Here is a 24,012-nt window from a genome sequence, read left to right as displayed (position 1 = left end):
AAGGAAATGAGCCAGAAAGAAAGAAAGAAAGAAAGAAAGAAAGAAAGAAAGAAAGAAAGAAAGAAAGAAAAATTCCTGTTGATATGTGTTTGTGTAACAAACATGGAGGATCTGAGTCATTACAGTTTTGCAGTACAGGTGTAACTCATTTAATTGGTTTTTATTAATTAAATTAAATTGGTGTAGTTTAGTAGTATTTAGTATTGTTTTAGAGCAGTGATTTGGCTCCAGAGACTGAATGTGGTGATAGATTTATAGTTACAAAGATTGAGTTGAATTGGTATTTTTTTTATCGTCATTTTTATCGTTATCGGGATAAATGCCAGAAATGATCGTGATACATTTTTTAGTTCATACCGCCCATCCCTGCCCACTGTATCACCGACATAAAGATTCATCTGAAAATAGTTATTACAGTTCATATATAAGATGCAACAAGTACATTTTAAGTCTGAAATAAATCTGCAGGAAGCTCCTTCAAACATGTGTTATCTGCTTTAACTGCTACAGTTTCATCAGCAGCTACAGAGGGCGTGTTTTTACTCCGGCCTACCTGGGGACGGGGCCGTACGCTTGAGCACCGACGGGTGCGGGAGTCAGACCTGCGGCTAAAGTGGCACTTTTTGCATCCTTTTCTAACACTCTCTTCATCCCACCGTCCAAGAAATATTCCTGGCAGACACTGAGGGGACAAAACACAAGACGTTAATCAAACCGTACTCAAGTCTCGTATCCTGTAGGTTCAGATGAGTTAGTCTTAACTCAGGGGTGTCAAACGTGCGGCCCGAGAGACGATTTTCATGCGGCCCGCGAGAAGTTTCTAACGCAAAAAAACGAAATGTTAATTCACTAAAAAGGAAGGCATAAATAATTGCCATGAATCGCAGCATATCCGATAATATATTTCTTCTACAAATCCATTGTTATTCCACAAATAGAGCAGTTTGACATTTTTTTTTGTTTTCTAGAATGCATTTGCCGATTTAATGTTTGTAGACGGTCGTTTATTTTTATTAACTGACTACTATTATATATTTTCGCTGGAAAAATATCACTGCTAAAAAAGATGATAAAAGATATTTATTCTGAGAATTTCAGTATTGAATACGAGGATAGTGACCGTTAAAACCGTTAAAAAAAGTGCTGACTTTTTCGGCACACTGGCGTAAATATCCGCGCCAATTTTTAAAAATAAATACACTTAATTGTACTGGAAAAATCTCTAAATCACAAAGAAACACTCTCGGATGTAATAAGAAAGATTTTGCTTTTAATTAAATTTCCTATAAAAAAGCGAAATATAAAAAAAACATACTTGTTTCTGTTTATCTTTGTAAAATGATATTAAAAGTATCTTACATTATTTGAAAAAAAACAAGAAATTTCAAGAAAAGATCCTGAAGAAATATATTTTACATAATTAAAGTGTAAATATTTCCTTTAAAATTAACTAAACTGATATTGGATTGGATAACAATAGTAAAAAAAAAAAAAAAAGAATTAAAGAAAAAACATACTTGTTTCTGTTTATCTTTGTAAAATTATATTAAAAGTTTCTTACATAATTTGAAAAAAAACGAGAAATTTCAAGAAAAAATCCTGAAGAAATATATTTTACATAATTAGAGTGTAAACAAACTGCATATTTCCTTTAAAATTAACTAAACTGATATTGGATTAGATAACAATAGTAAAAAAAAAAGAATTAGAGAAAAAATTTTCCGCACGGTTTTTGTTATTTTCAGCGTGCGGCCCGCGGAAAAAAAATGTTGCCAAGCAAAATGAGTTTGACACCCCTGTTTTAATTCCACTAACTCTACTGTTTTAATATTAAACATGTAGGTCGGCCGCACCTGCGACACCACTCGATGCGGCTCTCTCCGTCGCAGTTTTTGGTCCAGTGGTTGTCGGCGAGATTCTTCATGGCCAGGGCGTACTCGCTCAGCGTCTGCTCATCCTCACAGTGCTCACGCCAGATTTTGTCAAAGTCGCCCACTGCGGAGAATAAAAAAAGGAGAAAGAAAAAAGCAATCAGAACAGAAGCAAAAGCAGCTCAAAAAGCAGACGGCTGGAAACTTCCAGTCTGATGGGCAGAAAAAAACACCACAGCAAACACTCCAAACCTACTTTCCAAGCTCTGGTCATCCCCTTTAGCCTCTAAACATGCCTCTACTCCTCCGCCAGCACACAAGCGATGCTGTTTCTCCACAGATCCGCCTCGGATAGCGGCCCCGCTGTAACAATAGAGCCCGCTAAACTTTCCTGCAGCACGTCTTCACGGCTGCTCGGAGGCTCGAGTGAACACACGGACGAGGGAGAAATCCCATGACCGGGAGGGAAAAGTCGATCTGATTTGCAGAAATGAAAGGGCAACAAGACGAGCGGCGGTAAACAGCAGCGCTCTGGAAGCATGACCGCCGGGATTCAATGCCAAGCCTCCCGGATCATGCTTTACTTATTAACCAATCATGAGGTCTGCAAGCAGGATGACTTATCTGAACTATCATGGTCTCCAAAACAACCAAACTCTCCTGTTTTTAATATCTTACAGTTAAACGTGCATTTCTCCAAACATAAAAGGCTGATTTTAAAACATTATTACAGATACGGTGTAGTGTTTTAAGGTGGAACATTGGTAAGAGATTACACAAATTAACAGTAAAACTTAACTTATTGTCACTGTTTTACCCTCACAGATTCTATCAGAGTGAGCACATTTCGATAGAAGCTTCAAAACTTTTAAGGAGGTCACTGTTTTCTTTCTGCTCTTCGGTTTGTTATTTAAGAGCTAAAAGGATCCGGAGGCAGTCACGTGAAACAAACCAGTCAAGAGTTCAAGCTGGACAAGCTAATTCTAGATATATGTGGCTTTTTAAAACTGCAATATTGAAACAAAAAGCAGCCCACAAACAAGTAGCCGTTCTGCTCCAGGTACAAGTATGTATTTCATCTTCAAGATAACGTTTTGGTTTTTTTTCTCCAACTTGCCATTCTGAATTTGCCTTTTTTTGTGTTTCCCACCCACACACTTTCCAGGAGGAGCATGCATTTCCTCAGAAAGATAAAATGAGAGCTGGTGGAGAAAAGAAAAAACAGAAAACCCCAGCAGCAGCAGCACAAAGGCTTGCTGTAGTGAGGCAGCGGAGCAGAGTTTTAGATGCACGGCGTTTGAAACCAGAGTGTTTAATCGCAGAGAAGCCCTGTGTCAATGCTGCGAAGTGAAACACTGAATAGTTCATTAATCAGAGATGTTCGGCCCGCTGACACACAGATGTAATTAGTCATTGCTGCCGTGGCGTAAGAGGGTTTTTCCAAACTTCCCATTTTGAAGGAATAAGACAGTTGTTGTTCTCCAGACTGACAGCTGCTGATGAACACACACGGGAGAAAACTAAACCGTCACATTAGGGCTGGGCGATATGAACCAAAAGTTACATCTCGATATTTTCTAACTCAGGGGTAACACAAAATGTTGAAAGAGCCATATTAGACCGAAAACACAAAAAACCCATGTCTGGAGCCGCAAAAAATGAAAAGTCTTGCATCAGCCTTAGAATGAAGGCAACACATGCTGCATGTTTCTATATTAGTTATAATTGGGGGAAGATTTTGTTTTCATCATGCACTTTGAGAAAAAAGTCGAAATGTTGAGAAAAAAGTCGAAATGTCGAGAGAAAAGTAATAATTTCAAGAAAAAAGTTGAAATGTTGAGAAGAAAGCCAAAATTTCGAGGAAAAAGTCAAAATTTCGAGAAAAAAGTTGATATTTCGAGAAAAAAAGTCGGAATGTCAAGATTAAAAAGGAAAAGAAAAAGGAAGAAAAAAAGAGAAAAGAGAAAAAAGGGAAAAAAAGAAGAAAAAAGGAAAAAGAGAAAAAAGGAAAAAAAGAAGAAAAAAAAGAAAAAGAGAAGAAAAAGAGAGAAAAAGAGAAAAAAGGAAAAAAAAGAAGAAAAAAGGGAAAAAAAAGGTCAAACATTTTTGAAAAAGCTCCAGGAGCCACTAGGGCGGCGCTAAAGAGCCGCATGCGGCTCTGGAGCCGCGGGTTGCCAACCGCTGAGCTAGCTGAATGGCGATACTCGATATATATCGATATTTTTTCTGTGACATAATTGGGGTTTCCCCCAAAGCATTATAGCATAGCATCTCTGTTAGCTTCATTTTTTTCTGAGGCAAACCCTTAAAAAAACAGTCAGTTTTAATACAAAGCCTCGTGCCAAATGTCACACAGGTACATTTATTAACAGAGGTCTGCACAATATCAAAATGTATAAAACAAATGAAATAAAAATAAACTGCCTGCATATATAGAATAAAAATGCTTCCTGAATAAAATAAAACAAATATCCCTTTCCTGCATAACAATTAAATTAAAATACACTGTGCAATGAATACAATGTAGACAGTAACAGGCAGACTTTTCCACTGAGGTTGACAGTTGTGCAAATAACAAAACATTTGTCCAAATCTCAAATAAAACATGTAAACCGATATTGCATCTCTTTGAGCAAATCTCAAATAATTAAAACAAGTCAACTACTGTACATTTTACAGATTTTGTGCCAGGAAAACTAACCTGTCAACACTGTCAGGTTTCAGCACACAAAGGTACTTTTCTTCCAGCGCGAGGGGTCAGTGTTGATCTACAGTCAATTTGTCGCAAAATAAGCTTTATCGATATAAACGATATTGTCTCGTACCATATCGCATTTGAAAATATATCGATATATATTAAAATCTCGATATATCGCCCAGCCCTGCCGTCACACAGCTTTCGCAGCATTTAACCGCCTATATATATTTTGCTTTCAGTTCTGAATTTCTGCAGCTCAAAGGATCATTTTTAGTCTTTGTGGTGTCTTAGTACTTGTAAATGATGGACGGGCTGAAATTGATGACTGAGGTGAACTTCTTTCTTTGCTCGCTGTGTGAGCAGACGGCCCAGATGTGGACACATCGCATCCTGCAGCCAACACCACTCACATCTGTACAACTTCACACTGTCCTCCCCCAAACCCCAACCAAAAGACTCCCACACACATACATTTAAAGCCGAGGACACACCAACCCGACTTCCCCCGCTGTCGGCCGACTGCTGTGTCGTCTCGCATCGCCTGTGTCGGGCTGGGTCGTTCTCAAAAAGAAGCTCTAGAGACACCGCTAATACGACACCCGACGGTGAGCTAACATGTACGTTCTGCGTATGCATGAGAGGTAATTCCCCTCCATACCAGCAGGCAGCGGTAGTCTGTATTCAGGGGCTCAAGGAGGAGGACAGCGCTTTTTTTTTTTCAAAGCTTTATTGAGAAAACACAAGTGCAATACAAAACAGCGGCGACCAGAAGGCACAACCACCTGCAGCTCTGTGGAGAATTACCGCTGGCTGAAATAAATCATTTAGGAAGATAAATGTTGGTTTAATAGATGAAATCAAACAATTGTAGCTACGCCTGTTAAGAAATTTGCTCTGAAAATTTCAGGATTTTTTGCCTGCCTGCCGGTTTGGGAGCTGATTTATGGTTCGGCTTTAAATCGACGCAGAGCCTAAGGCGTAGGGTACGGCGTACAGCGCGTGTCGCTGCGTAACCTACGCCGTAGGCTCTGCGCCATAAATCAGCCTTTATTCTGGCGAGGTTTGAAAAAGACTTCGCAACAACGGGAACGCGAGTGATTATGTACATTCACTGAGTGAATATTATGAAAGTAAAATATATATTTCTCGCTAGAAATGTAATTAAAACGCATTTTTATGCAGAAACTAACTCAAAATATTGATTTCATTCACTAAAAAATAAGAAATGTCCGCCATGTTTTTTTTTTTTATTCAGTCTGCAAATGACGACGAAAAGCATTCTGAGAAATTCTGGGAACAGCCAATCACAGAGTGAGCTGTTTGACCGACCGCAGACGCCGATTCGACATGTCGAAATGTGAAAAGCATGTGAAAAGCTCCCAACGGGGAGGCCGACCTGTGGCGACGTGCGGGACACACCGGGGAAACTAGGCCGACAGACGCACCGACGCTCATCGACGGCCCGACGACCGAAAATCAACTTGGTGTGTCAGGGCCTTAAGGCCAACGGATCTAGAGAGTGACGAGATTGTAAAACTATTAGACCACAACACATGCAAAGCAAGTCCATGTTCAGACCGTTCACACATGATCAGTTTAGACTTTCATTCAGTGTAGAAACAACACGTGTGTAGTATTTCTTGAGAAAGTCGAAATAATGATTTTAAAATCTCACATTTCCCTCATGATGTCGACGGTGACACCGCAGCGAAAAGCCTCTCGTGAATCTCTTGGCACTTTTCTTCTTTTTGTTTGTGTTAGAGACAATTTTGTATTGTGTTGTGCTCCCGATTTAATAACCTGTGTGGGTATGTGGATTGTTGTAGTGACATTTTTGCACACACAGTTTTTGACCGTCTTAACTTTGGCGTCGCATTGTTGCAGTTTTTGGTCTAACAGCTTTACTGGTTTTTATGAATGAATGAATGAATGAATGAATGAATGAATGAATGAATGAATGAATGAATGAATGAATGAATGTTTATTTCGAACATGTATATAAAAAAATAAAGAGTAACATCTTCATATTCACATATGTTCGAAAAAAGGAGTAGGAAGAAGTATACACTTTTTCCTAGTACCTACCTCTTTTTAACTCTATGAATTTACATTATTGTTATTATTATATCTACACAATATCCATATAAATATAGTCTATATAAATACTACGTAAACATGCCTATCACTACATAATTATCCATGGTTTCATGCAAGTTATAGCTTTATAAGTGCATGTAGTTGGCTGTATAGAAAGGAGCTCGTGTGTACAAATAAATACCCTTTTTGAGCATCATAGATGTTTATGGACATTCATTCGTTCAGCCCAAGGAGACGTGTCATCTGTTACCGGTAAATCAGTGACTTTTTTCATGTTTTTTTGGGTCAAATCAAGTCAAGTCACAACAAATTGTTTTTGCTTTCTTTGCTCTTTATGCAAATTTAATGATTACTGCTATTACCGTATTTTCGCGACCATAAGGCGCACTTTTTTTTTTTTTTCCTCTTCTAAAATGTGCCGGGCGCCTTTTGAAACGGTGCGCCGTGTCTATTACCTGAATTACGGTAATGTGAGGCCGGCCACCATGAGAATGGTAAAGGGAGAAGAGGGCGGGTGAAGCCCCAGTGAGTTGCGACGTGAATGAGACCATCCACTGAGCTGTTTAAAGCGGAAACAGAAGATGAAGACTTTTAAGGATTTGCTTGATGTGTAAAGTGAAATAAAATACAATCAAACTAAGTTTTGCTCCGCTCTATTTAAATAAGCACACTTATGTGCGTGTTTTGCATGTCAGAACCGAGCATACACCTGCCGTGGGTTTGCGGGGTCCGATCGCCGCATCCCCGGGACAGATCCGGCTGAAATCCCGCTGGTCGGTCCCCGGGAGCCCCTGCTATCAGTCAAGGTGCGCTCCTACGGTCCCGGTCGGTCGGAACCGGTCACATTCCCCAGTTGAAGCCGCGGTGATGAGTGGAGCAGCGCGGCGCTGCTTACAGCCCGACTTCCTTGTTCCCAAAGCGGGGTCCGATTGACCCCCGCTTTGTTCCCACCCGCTTTGGGAGCAGAGATTTCAGGGGTCTGTCTCAGGTCAGATCAACTTCAACCTCCGAGATTTTTAGCGGAATCTGTCGGTTACAAACCCCGTTACCGGATCCCGACATGCGCGGGTGTGTTTCGCGCCGCGAACACACACATACTGGTTTATGTTGTGCTTGCCTGCCACGCTGATGGACAGAAACGCTTGGTGATTTTTAAAAGAAAAACTTTGCATAAGACGTTTCCAGCCGGAGTCATTATAACGGCGAATGAAAAGGGGTGGCTGGAGACGGGATCCGCGCCGGGGAGAGACGGGCTCTGCGCCGGGGAAAGACTGGGTCTGCGCCGGGGGAAAAGACTGGATCTGCGCCGGGGAAAGACTGGGTCTGCGCCGGGGAAAGACTGGGTCTGCGCCGGGGGAGAGACTGGATCTGCGCCGGGGGAGAGACTGGGTCTGCGCCGGGGGAGAGACTGGGTCTGCGCCGGGGGAGAGACTGGGTCTGCGCCGGGGGAGAGACTGGGTCTGCGCCGGGGAGAGACGGGCTCTGCGCGGTGGAGGATCCGCACAACGGGGTATGAAAAGTTTATTTACTGTTGTGCAGAAAGTGACTGACACCGAGGAAAGACGTTTCCAGCCGCAGTCATTATAAGGGCGAATGAAAAGGGGTAGCTGGATGAAGAGATGATGATCAAGTGGCTGAGACATGTCTGGAAATTCGGACTGGCGCAGCTGAACTAGCGGAGCTCTTTAATGCAGAAACAGAGGATGAGGACTTTGAAGGGTTTGATTAATGTAAAAACTGAAATAAAGTACAATCAAACTAAGTTTTGCTCCTGTCCTATTTTTAAATAAGCACACCTGTGTGCTTGTGGGTCTGTTCTGCAGCGTGAGTGTGTTTTCGGCGCGCCTGTGTGCAGCTCCGCGTCTCCGTGTCTGTGACTGCGCCTTTTGGGTCGGTGCGCCGTATGTGTGTTTTAAAACCAAAAATTACACACAAAACTGAGGGTGCGCCTTTTCACACAGTGCGCCTTATGGTCGTGAAAATACGGTAAGTTGTCTCTCTTAATGTTTTCTTCCAGTTATACGTCAGTTTTGCATATTCAGGGCAGAATACTGGTCAAAGTTAAGTTTTAATTAAATCTGTCAAGTTCTTTAGTGGAATAACTGGATTATAAACCGACTGCATGAACCTGTTTACTTTCTATATAAAGTTCCTTTACATGTGACTTTGGTCGTGATTTTGTGCTTTACAAATAAACAGAGCTTTCCAATGAGGATATTTCTACAAACGTTTCCATAAACTGAGATGAAGGCGAAACAACGAGGTTGGTTAAAACAGATATTGTGGAAACATCTAGACATTTATTTGATTATTGGGTCTGTTTTATTGCACCTCAAAAAAGCAGAAGTCACCCAGCAGCACATCATGCACCACATTTGATCTACTTCCTGCCAAAAAAAGGCAGCTTATGTCTGCAGTTTTTAGAGCAAAACTGCAAGTGTCAACCTTCCCACGATGCATCACGTCCATCCCTGCAGACCGACGTGTTTGCAGGGGTTGTGACCTCCTGCATCCACACAAACTGGATCAAAAGCATCAGTAAATCTGTGGGTTATCGTTTCCAACCCTTCTCAGAAATATCAAGCTACTTTCGCTCTGACAGGACAGACATAAAAAGGTTTTATTGGCAATAGAAAGGCTCCATTGCTGTCTGTCATTAGTAACCTATTAAAGTCTGCGTTTACTGGGCATTGGATGTGGCGATAATACCAGTTTACAAGGGCGACTTATCTACACAAACAGTGATTACAAGACGATTAAAGGTCTTTAAAAGGCCTCGCTTGTACAATTAAATAAACTCTGGCCGACTCCAGTCCTCCACAGCAGCCAGGCCCGTGTGGCTGTCAGAGGTCATGCATTCATTTGTCTTTAAAAGACCCTGTTGTTGGAGAAAAGCTAGAGTTTAATGTTAAATTTGTGGGGGTTTTCCATGGGTGCAGATCCCAGGGGGAATTTCTGAAAAACATGAATTGTCCCCCCCCAATAAAAATACCCTAAATTATTCAAAATTGAACAAATGTATTTTCAGACTTAAAGGTTGAATATGTAGAATATTTATTAAAAACATATTTCTAAAAAAAATAATACATCCATGGTGCGTTTTGAGGTGTACAGAATGAAAGTATTGCTACTCCATACATTTTTTTTTTAGTCCGAATTAATACTTTTTTAAATGAATGAATATGCATTTATTGTCAAGTTGTATTATCCATGAGTTGTCTAAATACAGATAAGAAGAGTTAGCCTATTAAGATACAGGATCTCTTCTTCCAGGGAGTCCTGGAAAATGACAGATGAAAACGAACATGGACATTTATGTAAATAAATTTGATGTTGGGTCAACTTGTGCTGTGTTTATTGTGCTCTTAGCAATGGGTCCTTCCTTTTTTAGAACTGTTTACCACCATAACTGTGTTAAAACATGATCAGTTAGTTTAAACAACTTGTTTAGTCCATATTTCATCCATATATCAATTGATCGTGCATTAAGTAGTCCCATAGGATAAAAGGAAGATGGTGCCTTCCTTCCTCCCTTCCTTCCTTCTTCCCTTCTTCCCTTCCTCTTTTCTTCCTTCCTTCCTTCTCCCTTCCTTCCTTCCTTCCTTCCTTCCTGCCTTCCTTCCTGCCTTCCTTCCTTCCTTCTCCCTTCCTTCCTTCCTTCCTGCCTTCCTTCCTTCCTTCTTCCCTTCTTCCCTTCCTCTTTTCTCCCTTCCTTCCTTCCTTACTCCCTTCTTCCCTTCCTCTTTTCTTCCTCCCTTCCTTCCTTCCTTCCTTCCTTCCTTCCTTCCTTCCTTCCTCCCTTCCTTCTTCCCTTCCTCTTTTCTTCCTTCCTTCCTTCTCCCTTCCTTCCTTCCTTCCTTTCTTCCTTCCTTCCTTCCTTTCTTCCTTCCTTCCTTCCTCCCTTCCTTCTTCCCTTCCTCTTTTCTTCCTTCCTTCCTTCTCCCTTCCTTCCTTCCTTCCTTCCTTCCTTCCTTCCTTCCTTCCTTCCTTCCTTCCTTCCTTCCTTCCTTCCTTCCTTCCTTCCTTCCTTCCTTCCTTCCTCCCTCCCTTCCTTCCTTCCTTCTTTACTCCCTTCTTCCCTTCCTCTTTCCTCCCTCCCTCCCTCCCTTCCTTCCTTCCTTCTTTCCTTCTTTACTCCCTTCTTCCCTTCCTCTTTTCTTCCTCCCTTCCTTCTCCCTTCCTTCCTTCCTTCCTTCCTTCCTTCCTTCCTCCCTCCCTCCCTTCCTTCCTTCCTTCTTTACTCCCTTCTTCCCTTCCTCTTTCTTTCCTTCCATCCTCCCTCCCTCCCTCCCTTCCTCCCTTCTTTCTTTCCTTCCTTCCTTTTTTAGAACTGTTTACCACCATAACTGTGTTAAAACATGATCAGTTAGTTTAAACAACTTGTTTAGGGCTCCATATTTCATCCATATATCAATTGATCGTGCATAAAGTAGTCCCATAGGATAAAAGGAAGATGGTGAGAAGAATTTGGGATGAGTAGACACTACATGCCCAAAACACTTAAAATGATGATTTACGAATATAACAGTTAAGAATCAGAATCAGAATCAGAAAGGGGGTTTATTGCCAAGTTTGTCAACACACACAAGGAATTTGTTGTGGTGATTGGTGCAATACAGTAAAATAAAAATAAAAATAAAAATATAAAAATATAAAAGCAAACAAATATATATGGAGATAAACTGAGAGATAGAATAAAGTAAAATGTATAACAGGAATAAACAGAAATGTACAATATGAGGATTAAAAAGTAAGCAGTGACACACACTGTTGGCTGTTTAGGACAAATAAACAAGAACGGTAAGCACAATAAATGATTCCCTGTGCAGTATTTTTTGGCGAGCCTTTACCAATTTATGGTATGAGTTCCATATTGGCAAAAAATTAAAAATTAAAATCACGTTGGTGTCCCCCCCAATCCTGACATCGGATCTGCACCCCTGGTCAGAGGTCATGCATTCATTTGTCTTTAAAAGACCCGTTTGTAGGAGAAAAACTGGAGTTTAATGTTAAAATTGTGTGGTTTTATTCAGATTAGGTCGGTTTTGGGCCCAGACTCTTACCTTCCCTGTATTTCCTGCGCAGTTTCCTGTGCAGGTTCTTCACGACCCCTGACAGCTTCTCCTGCTGCCGCCGGCACGGCTCCTCGCTGGGGATGGGCCGGCAGCAGCTCCCCGGCCGGAGCTCCGTCTCCCCCGTCTCCACATTGTCCCCGGGGTTCATGTCTCTCTCAGCTCCGCCGCGTCCCCCCTCTTTCCCCCGGAACCAAGCGGACCGGCGAGCCAGCGCACCGGCCAACAACACGCCCGGCGATTGGACGGCGCGGTGACACACTCTCGCGAGATATGACCAATCACAGGCCGAGGAGCGGCTCACTCTCGCGAGATCTGACCAATCACAGGCCGAGGAGCGGCTCCGGGCAAGAGCCGTACGTGCGGTGAGGCGTTCACGGGCATTCTGTTAAGCGCAACACTAATAAATCTTACGGAAGAATATTATGGCCAGGCAGGAGAAAAATAAAAATAATATTTTAGAGGAGGATTTTTTTTAACATACAGTAAAAACAACAACAGAAGACATCAGTTTGTGTGTGTGTGTGTGTGTGTGTGTGTGTGTGTGTGTGTGTGTGTGTGTGTGTGTGTGTGTGTGTGTGTGTGTGTGTGTGTGTGTGTGTAGATAAGGTGAGGAAAGTAGATACATAAATTGACAATATTATTTCGAGAGTAAATAAGTTAAACAAATAAATAATTATCATATAGAGTGGTGTAGCACTATACAATATAGAATAATAATATAGTAATAATAACATAATTTTTATAAAATATTATAACATATAACCAAATTATATCACCATACTATTATATATAACGATATAATAATACTATAGTTAAACATCCCATGAGATTTCATAACTTAATATAATAATAAACTATGAAACAATACATGATGATAATGCCAAGAATAATTATTAGAATTAAAATTGGTAATTTATATATTGCAATGAGGGGTGAGGTCACCCCAGGAGGATTTTTTTTTCATTATGCACTTCGAGAAAAAAGTTGAAATGTCGAGATTAATGTTGAAGTACAATTTCGAGAAAAAAGTCGAAATGTTGAGAAAAAAAGTCAAAATTTTGTGAATAAAGAAAAAAGGCGAAATTTTGACTTTATTCTTGAAATTGTATTTCAACATTAATTTCGACATTTCGACTTTTTTCTCGAAATTGTATTTCAACAATAATTTCGACATTTTGACTTTATTCTTGAAATTGTATTTCAACATTAATCTCCACATTTCGACTTTTTTCTCGTAGTGCACAATAAAAAAAAATCTTCCCCTCTCAAATATTTTTTCTCTTGCATGGCCCTAATACTCTTCCGTAGATAAATCACGGTGGAAAAAAGTGATTTTAAAAGAATGCAAGTCATTTCTCTATATATTCGTCAAAAATAACATCGATTCATAACCTAAAAAATAAATAAATCAATAAAAAAAATCTCAGCTCATAACTTACAGTCACTGTGCACTTTATTTCCTATACTCACCGCATCTATCTATCCTTCTAAACAACTTGTTTTAGTTGTTTAGGTTATGTGTAATTGTTTGTGTAAGTTTATGTAATTGAACATAGTTTAACAGAAAGCACCATGTTGGCTCATGACAGTCTCAAAACATGTTGCGACAAGTGTTCACAGCAAAAGCTGCACATATTACTGGAAAGACTTTAGGTACTCATTTTTCATTCAATCATTTATTTATTTTTCCCTCATTCTTTTTTATTATTTATTACTCCCATGTTAAACTGTCCAACTTTAGAGCAGAAATAAACATATTTACTATGGAGGACCAAAAGTGACATTAATAAAAATAAAAGCAGAAATATATATATATGTTGTTTTTCCATTTCCTTATACATGCATTGACAGTCAGCTCAGTTGATGGCTAGCCACCATCACTTCCTCATCTGTAATCATTATGGTAGCGCCCCCTTATGCACATCTCAGTGAAGCAACCAGCTATTTGCAAAGAAACAAAGATCAACTAAACACGACAGTCATTTTTTTAAATTTTATATTCTGCTGAAAATGTCTTGCGGCAGCTCTGGCGATATTTAATTGAGTGAGGACAACAGAAACATCCTCACACGATTAATTTTCAAACACGGATTCATTTCAACAAATGAAAAATGAATTATAGCTGAATTAATAACAATTATAATAATAAATGTAGACACAAAAGAGCATCTTGGAGGCTTGTGTGAAGGAGACTGCTGGTGCCGACTCCACACCAGAACACTGGCTGCTGTGAACAGAGCTGTGAAGAAGTGGTTGAAAAGGATGCTGTTCTCTGTCTGTGCTATTTTGAGCAAAACATGTTGTATTAAAGGTATAGTCCTTGATGTTGGAGAGCTAGCAAGATTTGAAAGTGGCACCTCCTCTAAGCCCCACCCCCTCCTCCCCCTCCCGTCAGCGCTCCGTCCAAAGCCACGCCCCCAGACAGAGCACACACTGAAGGCTGATTTATGGTTCCGCGCTACGCCAACGCAGAATGGTGCACGTCGCTGCGTACCCTACGCCGTAGGCCACGGCGTAGCCATGGCAACAGAGCCTGCACGGCACCGCAGCGCACCGCCACCCGCACTGGCGCTCTCCGCCCTCGCCGGGATGGAGACGCCTCCATCCCCACGGACCCCCATACTGGGGAGCTGGTATTTTTAGCTGCGTTTTCTCTGCCATTCTTCAGCAAACGTGACTCGAGTGTGTGAAGTTTTCCGGCAAGATTTTTGACGTGACGAGTGCGTGCTTGGGACAGAGGGGGGCGTGGGCGGGACTTAAAATGAAGGCATCTGATTGGTTCTTTCCCCCCTGCCAATCCTCTGGTCCTCTGACCAATCCGTGCCATTCGATGCGCAAAAAACAGATTGGTCAGAGTTTTTACAGGATTAAAGCTGTCAGAGAGGTCGGATTTTTTTCTTTCCTTTTTCTGAACACATTATTCACTGGCTACTCTCAGGATGGAAGGACCATTTTACCCAGTATAACAATAAATGTTTTTGAATACGATCACAGACTATACATTTAAAAATAAAGAACATTTTGTCAACTTGTGAAAAAAGGTATCTTTTTTTTTTGCATGGTATGTCGGTATGTAGTTTTATTTAGTTAAATCATTCGATTTATATTCTATACTCAGGGCTTTCAATGTGGACAGCAAAATAAGTGTTTCCTTACTGTACATATGACAATAAACGCTTTGAACTGAATTGAAATAAGATGACATGCTGCTCCGACTGCTCACACATTAAAACCTTTCACACGTCACTTTTATTTTGTTATATAGAGCGGAAAAAAACAACTTAACACAAGATGGAGAGACTGAAAGGAAGAACGTGGGAAATATTCACAGTAAGAGGTGTCAAGTAACGAAGTACAAATACTTTGTTACCTTACTTAAGTAGAAATTTTGGTTATCTATACTTCACTGGAGTAATTATTTTTCAGACGACTTTTTACTTTTACTCCTTACATTTTCACACAATTATCTGTACTTTTTACTCTTTACATTTTAAAAACAGCCTCTTTACTCTATTTCATTCCAATAAAGGTTAGGATAAATGTTAACATGCCTCTGAAGTTTGACTTTTTGCACCATTACAATACTTATAGACAACTAGTCATCATATCTCCTGCTCTCTGAAACACATGTTAATGCTCAATAGTACACATATATGCTTCTTTAATATATTTGCATTATACTAAGATGCATTCATTTTCAATGGCTTTTGTCCTTAATGGCTTTTTTCCCCCTTAGATTATTTTTACTTTCATACTTTAAGTAGTTTTGAAACCAGTACTTTTATACTTTTACTTGAGTAAAAAACTTTTAGGAGTATTTTTAAACTCTAGTATCTATACTTCTACCTGAGTAATGAATGTGAATACTTTTGACACCTCTGTTCACTGTAAATGATTGCTGTCTGACCCTGCATGATCTAGACGGGGTGTCTGCAGTGCCGCCTAGTGGTCTCCCTTCCCCCTGCATGGACAGATTTATTAAGGGTGTCTCTTTCATCCGTCTGGTTCAGGTCCAACCCCGGTCCTGGAGGGCCGGTGTTCCTGCGTGGTGTCGATGTCTCCCCCCTTTAACACACCTGACTCAGATCAACGCTCGCCATCAGCTTGTCATCAAGAGCTGAGCAAGTCTGTTTATGTCCCCGTCGTACGTGTCAGGGTGTTCTGGAGCAGGAAACATCTGAAACACGCAGGGCGGCGGCCCTCAAGGACCAGGACCCCCCCTTGATCTAGTTGCTTCATTTTCAGGCTTCACTAGTTGGAATAGAGGAAATAGGAGAAACAGTTTGGTCCTGATTTTTAAATTAAGATGTGCTTGACGTAAAGACATCCGTAGGCGTATTTAAAACGACTCTTCGGGGGGTAATTATACATTCTTTTAAACCCCCTGACAGTTTCTCCCAAACTGTCCTCTCTCCCAAAATAACACTCAGCACATGACGGCTGCTGTACTGTTTACTTAGCCTGGTGATGTGTGTTCGGGGTGTGTTCTGTTGCAGCAGGCACAGTTCACACACAATATAACAAAGAACACAATAACTGCAGGAAAATAAGTTGGATAGCCTCGCTGATCTAGCTTTATACTGATTGTGGTTTACAAGTTTTCTTATTCTCAGCCACATCAACATATTATCTTATGTAAAAAAGTTATTACCTCCTCTTTACGTCCTCATGTGTGAAAATAAGGGTAAAAATAATCTGACTGTGGGTTTTATTATGGCAGAAATACAGCGGAACAACAAAACTAAACCTTTTTCACTATGTGATTGGATGGATGGAGGATGGATGATGGATGGATGGATGGATGGATGGATGGATGGATGGATGGATGGATGGATGGATGGATGGATGGATGGATGGATGGATGGATGGATGGATGGATGGATGATGGATGGATGGATGGATGGATGGATGGATGGATGGATGGATGGATGGATGGATGGATGGATGGATGGATGGATGGATGGATGGATGGATGATGGATGGATGGATGGATGGATGGATGGATGGATGGATGGATGGATGGATGGATGGATGGATGGATGGATGGATGATGGATGGATGGATGGATGGATGGATGGATGATGGATGGATGGATGGATGGATGGATGCATGGATGGATGGATGGATGGATGGATGGATGGATGGATGGATGGATGGATGATGGATGGATGGATGGATGGATGATGGATACTTTACCACATTTACTGTTGTTTCCAGCCATTTAAAGGGAAAGTTCCGTTTTTTACAACCTGGATCTTATTTCTGGTATTTTTTATGGTCGTATACTCACCCAGGCAAGTTTGGTGTCATTTGGAGTCCTTCGGAAGATATTAGGGGTTTTTGCGAGCCGCTTCTCCATATAACGGTAGTGAACGGGGCACAGCGGGACACAGACGATGCAGCGTCTAAATAACACATCATTGCCGCGAAACTCGTTCATTTCTTTTATGAATCACTAGATCTGCTTCCAGGACCTGTTGTCTACATCCGGGGCTGTGTGTGTAACAAATAAATCAGTTTGTAAACAAGACCTCTGATCTGAATGACGTCATCTCTGTGCACGACTTTGAATATGATGGACGTCCTTACCGTTTTGTACCGTTTTGTACCGTTTTGTCTGTCTGGGATGCGCGCACAGAGATGACGTCATGAGTTCAGAGGTCTTGTTTACAAACTGATTTATTTGTTACACACACAGCCCCGGATGTAGACAACAGGTCCTGGAAGATGCACAGAAGCAGATCTAGTGATTCATAAAAGAAATGAACGAGTTTTGCGGCAATAATGTGTTATTTAGACGCTGCATCGTCTGTGTCCCGCTGTGCCCCGTTCACTACCGTTATATGGAGAAGCGACTCGCACAAAACTCCTAATATCTTCCGAAGGACTCCAAATGACACCAAACTTGCCTGGGTGAGTATACGACCATAAAAAATGCCAGAAATAAGGTCCAGGTTGTAAAAAACGGAACTTTCCCTTTAAGTGCAATAAATGATCTTGGTTATTCTATTATTTATCCTAGAAGAATATTGGAAAGGCTGCAACTCCAGGACTTTGGACTTGGCAGCCAGAACACTCTAAACTGTTTAACAATTCTTGTTGGTCGTCTCGATGCCAAACATACTTTCAAACTGATAAGCCGGTATAACAAGATATACGATTTCATCAGAATGTAGGCAGAGATAAAAAGAAAAGAAAAGAAAAAACATTTCCACATTCCAGAGACACAAACTCTGGTTTCTGTGTTCTTTCAAAAGTTTCAGCGTTTCGCCGCAGATGTCTGATAAAGCAGCGACAGCATTCACATTCGTTTCTTTTTTCTGTGAATCAACGATCCGATACTGACCTGCAAAGTTTGAGCGGTAAAAAAGAAGTTTGTTTATTTGTAAGTAATTCTGCTGCAGTGAAACTAAGTTCATTACAGGGAAATTATGAATAAAGTCCAGTAATCAGACCCATGTCTGATTCTTCCTATCAAAAATATATCGTTAGTTCTTAAACGTAAAAGTACAGCATGCTGAATTTTAAAATAGAGAAACTTTGATCAGATTTTACATTTATAATTTGAATGTTTTCGGCTCATAACTGCAGGTAAGAAGTCGCCTGCAGCCGTTTCTGTACCATCATTAATGTAAAAAAACAGAATGGAAAAAACCCCATATTTATCACTTGTGCAGTTTATTGTCTCAATTATTATGAAAACACAAAGCAGTATGATTTTTCTTATTTTCACACCCAATAAGTGAACAGATACGCTTCAGGGCTGGTTAGCTGAATGACATCTCATTTTCTGTAAAACCCCAAAAAGACGTTGGAAGGAATGAAAAATGCAACAGAAAAAACAAACCAAAATAACAAGCAAACAAAAAACATGCAACGATTCTTACATTTAGGTTTGACTTTTATCTCTTTAACGACTGCACAGACCGGTTTATACTTCCTGTATCTGCCCATATTCATCTGATGTCCCCGTCCGGGATCAATGACCTGTTTTTCAGAGGTGTCAAGTAACGAAGTACAAATACTTTGTTACCTTACTTAAGTAGAAATTTTGGTTATCTATACTTCACTGGAGTAATTATTTTTCAGACCACTTTTTACTTTTACTCCTTACATTTTCATGCAATTATCTGTACTTTTTACTTCTTACATTTTAAAAACAGCCTCGTTACTTTATTTCATTTCGGCCTTTAAAAAAAAAACTATCCAGTTAAATTGCTCCATCCGGATAGAGTGAATTTGGTTGTGGTTTTGGCACAGATGTTCTTGTCCAGTTTTGTTCTTACCATGGGTGCAGATCCCGGGGGGGACGGGGGTACATGTCCCCCCCAATTTCTGAAAAACATGAATTGTCCCCCCCAATAAAAATACCCTAAATTATTCAAAATTGAACAAATGTATTTTCAGAGAGGTTGAATATGTAGAATATTTATTAAAAATATATTCCTAAAAAAATAATACATCCACGGTGCGTTTTGAGGTGTACAGAATGAAAGTATTGCTACTCCATACATTTTTTTTTTAGTGTGAGTTAATATTTTTAAAATTTTTGACGGGCTCGACGATGACTTTTTGTCAACGTTCTGTTTACATTCGTATCTGCCTGTAGCCAACATGTGGCTGTTTTCCTGCCTCCTCCCGGTCGTATGCATCTGTTTTCAACGAAGCCTTTTCAATAATCAATTGGTGGATCAATGGATTGTCATATACCTGTTAGGATGGGTGTATTTGTGTAGTCTTATCTGTCATAAACACGTAATTAAAATCCCGTTGGTGTCCCCCCCAATCCTGACATCGGATCTGCACCCCTGGTTCTTACATCCGTTCCCTCAGATTCCTGCAACTAAACTTGGATGTTCATTCCAATAAAGGTTAGGATAAATGATAACATGCCTCTGAAGTTTTACTTTTTGCACCATTACAATACTTTTAGGCAACTAGTCATCATATCTCCTGCTCTCTGAAACACATGTTAATGCTCAATAGTACACATATATGCTTCTTTAATATATTTGCATTATACTAAGATGCATTCATTTTCAATGGCTTTTGTCCTTAATGGCTTTTTTCCTCCTTACATTACTTTTACTTTTATACTTTAAGTAGTTTTGAAACCAGTACTTTTATACTTTTTACTTGAGTAAAAAACTTGAGTTGATACTTCAACTTCTACAGGAGTATTTTTAAACTCTAGTATCTATACTTCTACCTGAGTAATGAATGTGAATACTTTTGACACCTCTGGTATTTTTGCATTGAATTGAATTGACCTGAACTGAATTGATCCGTATCATCACAACCACTGACGCTAACGGGGGAAAACCTTCCTCTCTGCAGGTCAGCAGTGGAGCACTAACCGTTGCAACTTTTACTGGAATGTGTTGCATTCTTGCAAAAAATAGATGTGTATGAATTTGAAAAAAGAGAAGCACCTATAAGAATCATTGCATCTCTATGTGCATTTTCCATCTCATCCCACATGGAACTAAACTCCTTAGAATATTGTGATAAAGTTCTTTATTTTCTGTAATGCAATTAAAAACACAAAAATGTCATATATTCTGGATTCATTACAAATCAACTGAAATATTTCAAGCCTTTTATTATTTTAATATTGCTGATTATGGCCTACAGTTTAAGATTAAGATTCCCAGAATATTCTAATTTTTTGAGATAGGATATTTGAGTTTTCTTAAACTGTAAGCCATGATCAGCAATATTAAAATAATAAAAGGCTTGCAATATTTCAGTTGATTTGTAATGAATCCAGAATGTATGACATTTTTGTTTTTTTAATTGCATTACAGAAAATCACAATATTCTAATTTTCTGAGACAGTCCTGTATTCTTATATCTATCATGGATTATGTATAATGCCCATTATCATTCAGTAGTGTGTGATCTTATTAATTAAGTTTAACGATGACAGCGTGTATAGAGACATGGCGTAATGAGTCACTTGTTTGGATCCATTTTGATGTCAGTAACTGGGAAGGATCTGATTGTTTGGAACATGTAATCCCTCCGTGCTCCAGGGATGACTGGCAGTCATAACATTGTCTTTCCCAGAACCTGCTGGAGCCTTTCTCCAAGTTTAGCGGCTCCACGTGTCACTGGCGCCTCTGACGCTTTCCTTTCCCCCTTCGTGGATCATTATCTCCATGACGTCCTCTTGATAACGCAGTGATTTCAGTCGTCTGATCGCTCCATCTATCAACCCTTAGGTGCAAACCATCTCTACAGGACTGTCTCAGAAAATTAGAATATTGTGATAAAGTCCTTTATTTTCAGTAATGCAAAAATGTCATACATTCTGGATTCATTACAAATCAACTGAAATATTGCAAGCCTTTTATTATTTGAATATTGCTGATTATGGTTTACAGCTTAAGAAAACTCAAATATCCTATCTAAAAAAATTAGAATATTCTGGCAATCTTAATCTTAAACTGTAAGCCATAATCAGTAATATTAGAATAATAAAAGGTTTGCAATATTTCAGTTGATTTGTTACTAATTCAGACGACTTTTTAATTTTACTCCTTACATTTTCATGCAATTATCTCTACTTTTTACTCCTTACATTTTAAAAACAGCCTCATTACTCTATTTCATTTCGGCCTTTAAAAAAAAACTATCCAGTTAAATTGCTCCATCCGGATAGAGTGAATTTGGTTGTGGTTGTTTCAGATGTTCTTGTCCAGTTTTGTTCTTACATCCGTTCCCTCAGATTCCTGCAACTAAACTTGGATGTACATTCCAATAAAGGTTAGGATAATTGATAAGAAAACTCAAATATCCTATCTCAAAAAATTAGAATATTCTGGGAATCTTAATCTTAAACTGTAAGCCATAATCAGCAATATTAAAATAATAAAAGGCTTGCAATATTTCAGTTTTGTAATGAATCCAGAATGTATGACATTTTTGTTTTTTTAATTGCATTACAGAAAATAAAGAACTTTATCCCAATATTCTAATTTTCTTAGACAGTCCTGTATGTCTTAGCCATCGCCTGCTCATTTGCTTGAATTCAGAAAACTCTCCCCCTCTCTTCCACCCTGGGAAATATCTTCCAGTTTGACTTTTGGACTTCCCACATAAACTTGGCTCGGACATCCGTACACTCTTCTGGCTACCTGCCTGAAGAATACGCTGTGTTTATTCTCGTCTTGACATCTACGACCTCCCCCAGATATGCTAAGGTCCTTTCTAGAAATCCAACTCCTCCAAGATTGGAACACTTTGTCTTATTGAACCCATTTAAGACACGGAAGTGGATGTCTTGCTCAGTCTTGGCTAGGGTTGCCACCTTTCAGAAATAGAAATAAGGGACGCCCCGATTTCAGCCCAAAAAAAGCCCCAAAACTTCTAAACTGCATAAAAATGTGTTTACCGGTATTTTATTTGAAAAAACAAAATGCTTTGATTTAAAGTTTAAAGTGCTTTAATAGCATTGCACTTGCAGGACTGTATAGACAGCCAACCATACAACTGAAATAGCCTCCTATGCTACGTATGTCCACATCAGCCCAGATGTAGAATATACATACAGGTGAAGAATATGGTGTAAAAGTTAATTTATTTCAATAATTCAACTAAAATATGGTGTAAAAGTTAATTTATTTCAATAATTCCACTAGAATATGGTGTAAAGGTTAATTTATTTCAATAATTCAACTAGAATATGGTGTAAAAGTTAATTTATTTCAATAATTCAACTAAAATATGCTGTAAAAGTTAATTTATTTCAATAATTCAATTGGAATATGGTGTAAAAGTTAATTTATTTCAATAATTCAACTAAAATATGGTGTAAAAGTTAATTTATTTCAATAATTCCACTAGAATATGGTGTAAAGGTTAATTTATTTCAATAATTCAACTAGAATATGGTGTAAAAGTTAATTTATTTCAATAATTCAACTAAAATATGCTGTAAAAGTTAATTTATTTCAATAATTCAATTGGAATATGGTGTAAAAGTTAATTTATTTCAATAATTCAACTAAAATATGGTGTAAAAGTTAATTTATTTCAATAATTCCACTAGAATATGGTGTAAACGTTCATTTATTTCAATAATTCAACTTAAAACTTATTACATGCAACGTTAGATATGTTAAACCTTTATTTTTTATACTTTTGATGATGGAGTTGTTTATTAATTTCATAAAATATTCTAATTTATTTTTTATTTGGGGTTTTCATAAACTGTGAGCCATGATCACCAAAATTATAACAAATAAAGGCTTGAAATATCTCACTTTGAATGTAGTGGGAAATATTTGTTTCACCTAAGTTGAATTTACTACGAATTATGTTTTGCAATATATTCACATTTTCCAACCTTCACCTGTATATTATGACATCAATAAATAAGAGCATAATATGTGTCTGTATTGGTTCAATACGGAACGCAACTTTTAATTTCCAATTACGGAACAATTCCGTATTTTAAGGGACGGGTGGCGAGCCTGGTCTTGGCGTACAGATTGATGTCATCCATGTAAGGAAGCTGTCTGATTGCTCTACTTGTACACGTAGCCTCTTTGTGATGATCTTGCCGAGGGGGTTCACGCCTGAACTCAAAGCATTGGGAGCAGAGAATCTCCTTGGTACGCACCGTTACTTGATAGTAACTTGTGCAAATGGGTTTGATTTGGTCTCAAGAGTTGTCTTCTGCATTTCAATCGAGTTACTGGCGATCAGGGGCGTCATTTGGGTATGAAGGTACGGCAGCCGCCACACCTTGGCTTCAAGGGAAAATGTAAATGTTTGTTTTTTAAATACATTTATGGAATTACTCTGTGTCTATTTGTATTGATTATTCTATTACTTAATACATATAGAATAACTACAAATGCAAATCAGAACAACATGACCGATTTCACTAGTTATTATACACTGCAAAAACTCAAAATCTTAACAAGAATATTTATCTTATTTCTAGTTAAAATGTCTAATTTTTAGTCAAAAAAAATCTCATTACATTTAAGACAAGACTCAAAAACAACCATTTTCACCTGTTTCAAGTAGATTTTCACTTAAAATAAGTGGAAAAATCTGCCAGTGGAACAAGATTTTTTTGCTTGTAATAAGAAGATAAATCTTGTCCCACTGGCAGATTTTCCTACTTATTTCAAGTGAAAATTTACTTGAAACAGGTGAAAATGGTCAAATAACAAGTTATTTTTCTGGTGATGACTCTTGTTTTAAGTGTAATTAGATTTTTCGACTAAAAATGAGACATTTTAACTAGAAATAAGAC

The 24,012-nt window shown here is 39.0% G+C and overlaps 1 protein-coding gene across 1 annotated transcript in view; it reads right to left on the bottom strand.

Moving 5' to 3' along the window:
• Positions 1-11,921, bottom strand: part of LOC133444575 (S-adenosylmethionine sensor upstream of mTORC1-like) — a 26,735-nt gene extending 14,814 nt beyond the window's left edge. Inside the window, exons 1-3 of the mRNA XM_061722417.1 lie at positions 11,730-11,921; positions 1,854-1,995; positions 554-682 (exon numbers count right to left, since the gene is read on the bottom strand). Of these exons, the coding sequence (XP_061578401.1) occupies positions 554-682; positions 1,854-1,995; positions 11,730-11,889 (431 nt within the window). The 5' untranslated portion in view covers positions 11,890-11,921. The remainder of the gene's footprint in view (positions 1-553; positions 683-1,853; positions 1,996-11,729) is intronic.
• Between the last annotated feature and the right edge of the window lie 12,091 nt (positions 11,922-24,012).

The sequence above is a fragment of the Cololabis saira genome, chromosome 5 (assembly GCF_033807715.1).
Source record: "Cololabis saira isolate AMF1-May2022 chromosome 5, fColSai1.1, whole genome shotgun sequence".
Classification (NCBI taxonomy): Eukaryota; Metazoa; Chordata; class Actinopteri; order Beloniformes; family Belonidae; genus Cololabis; species Cololabis saira.
This window is presented reverse-complemented; position numbering and strand designations above follow the sequence as displayed.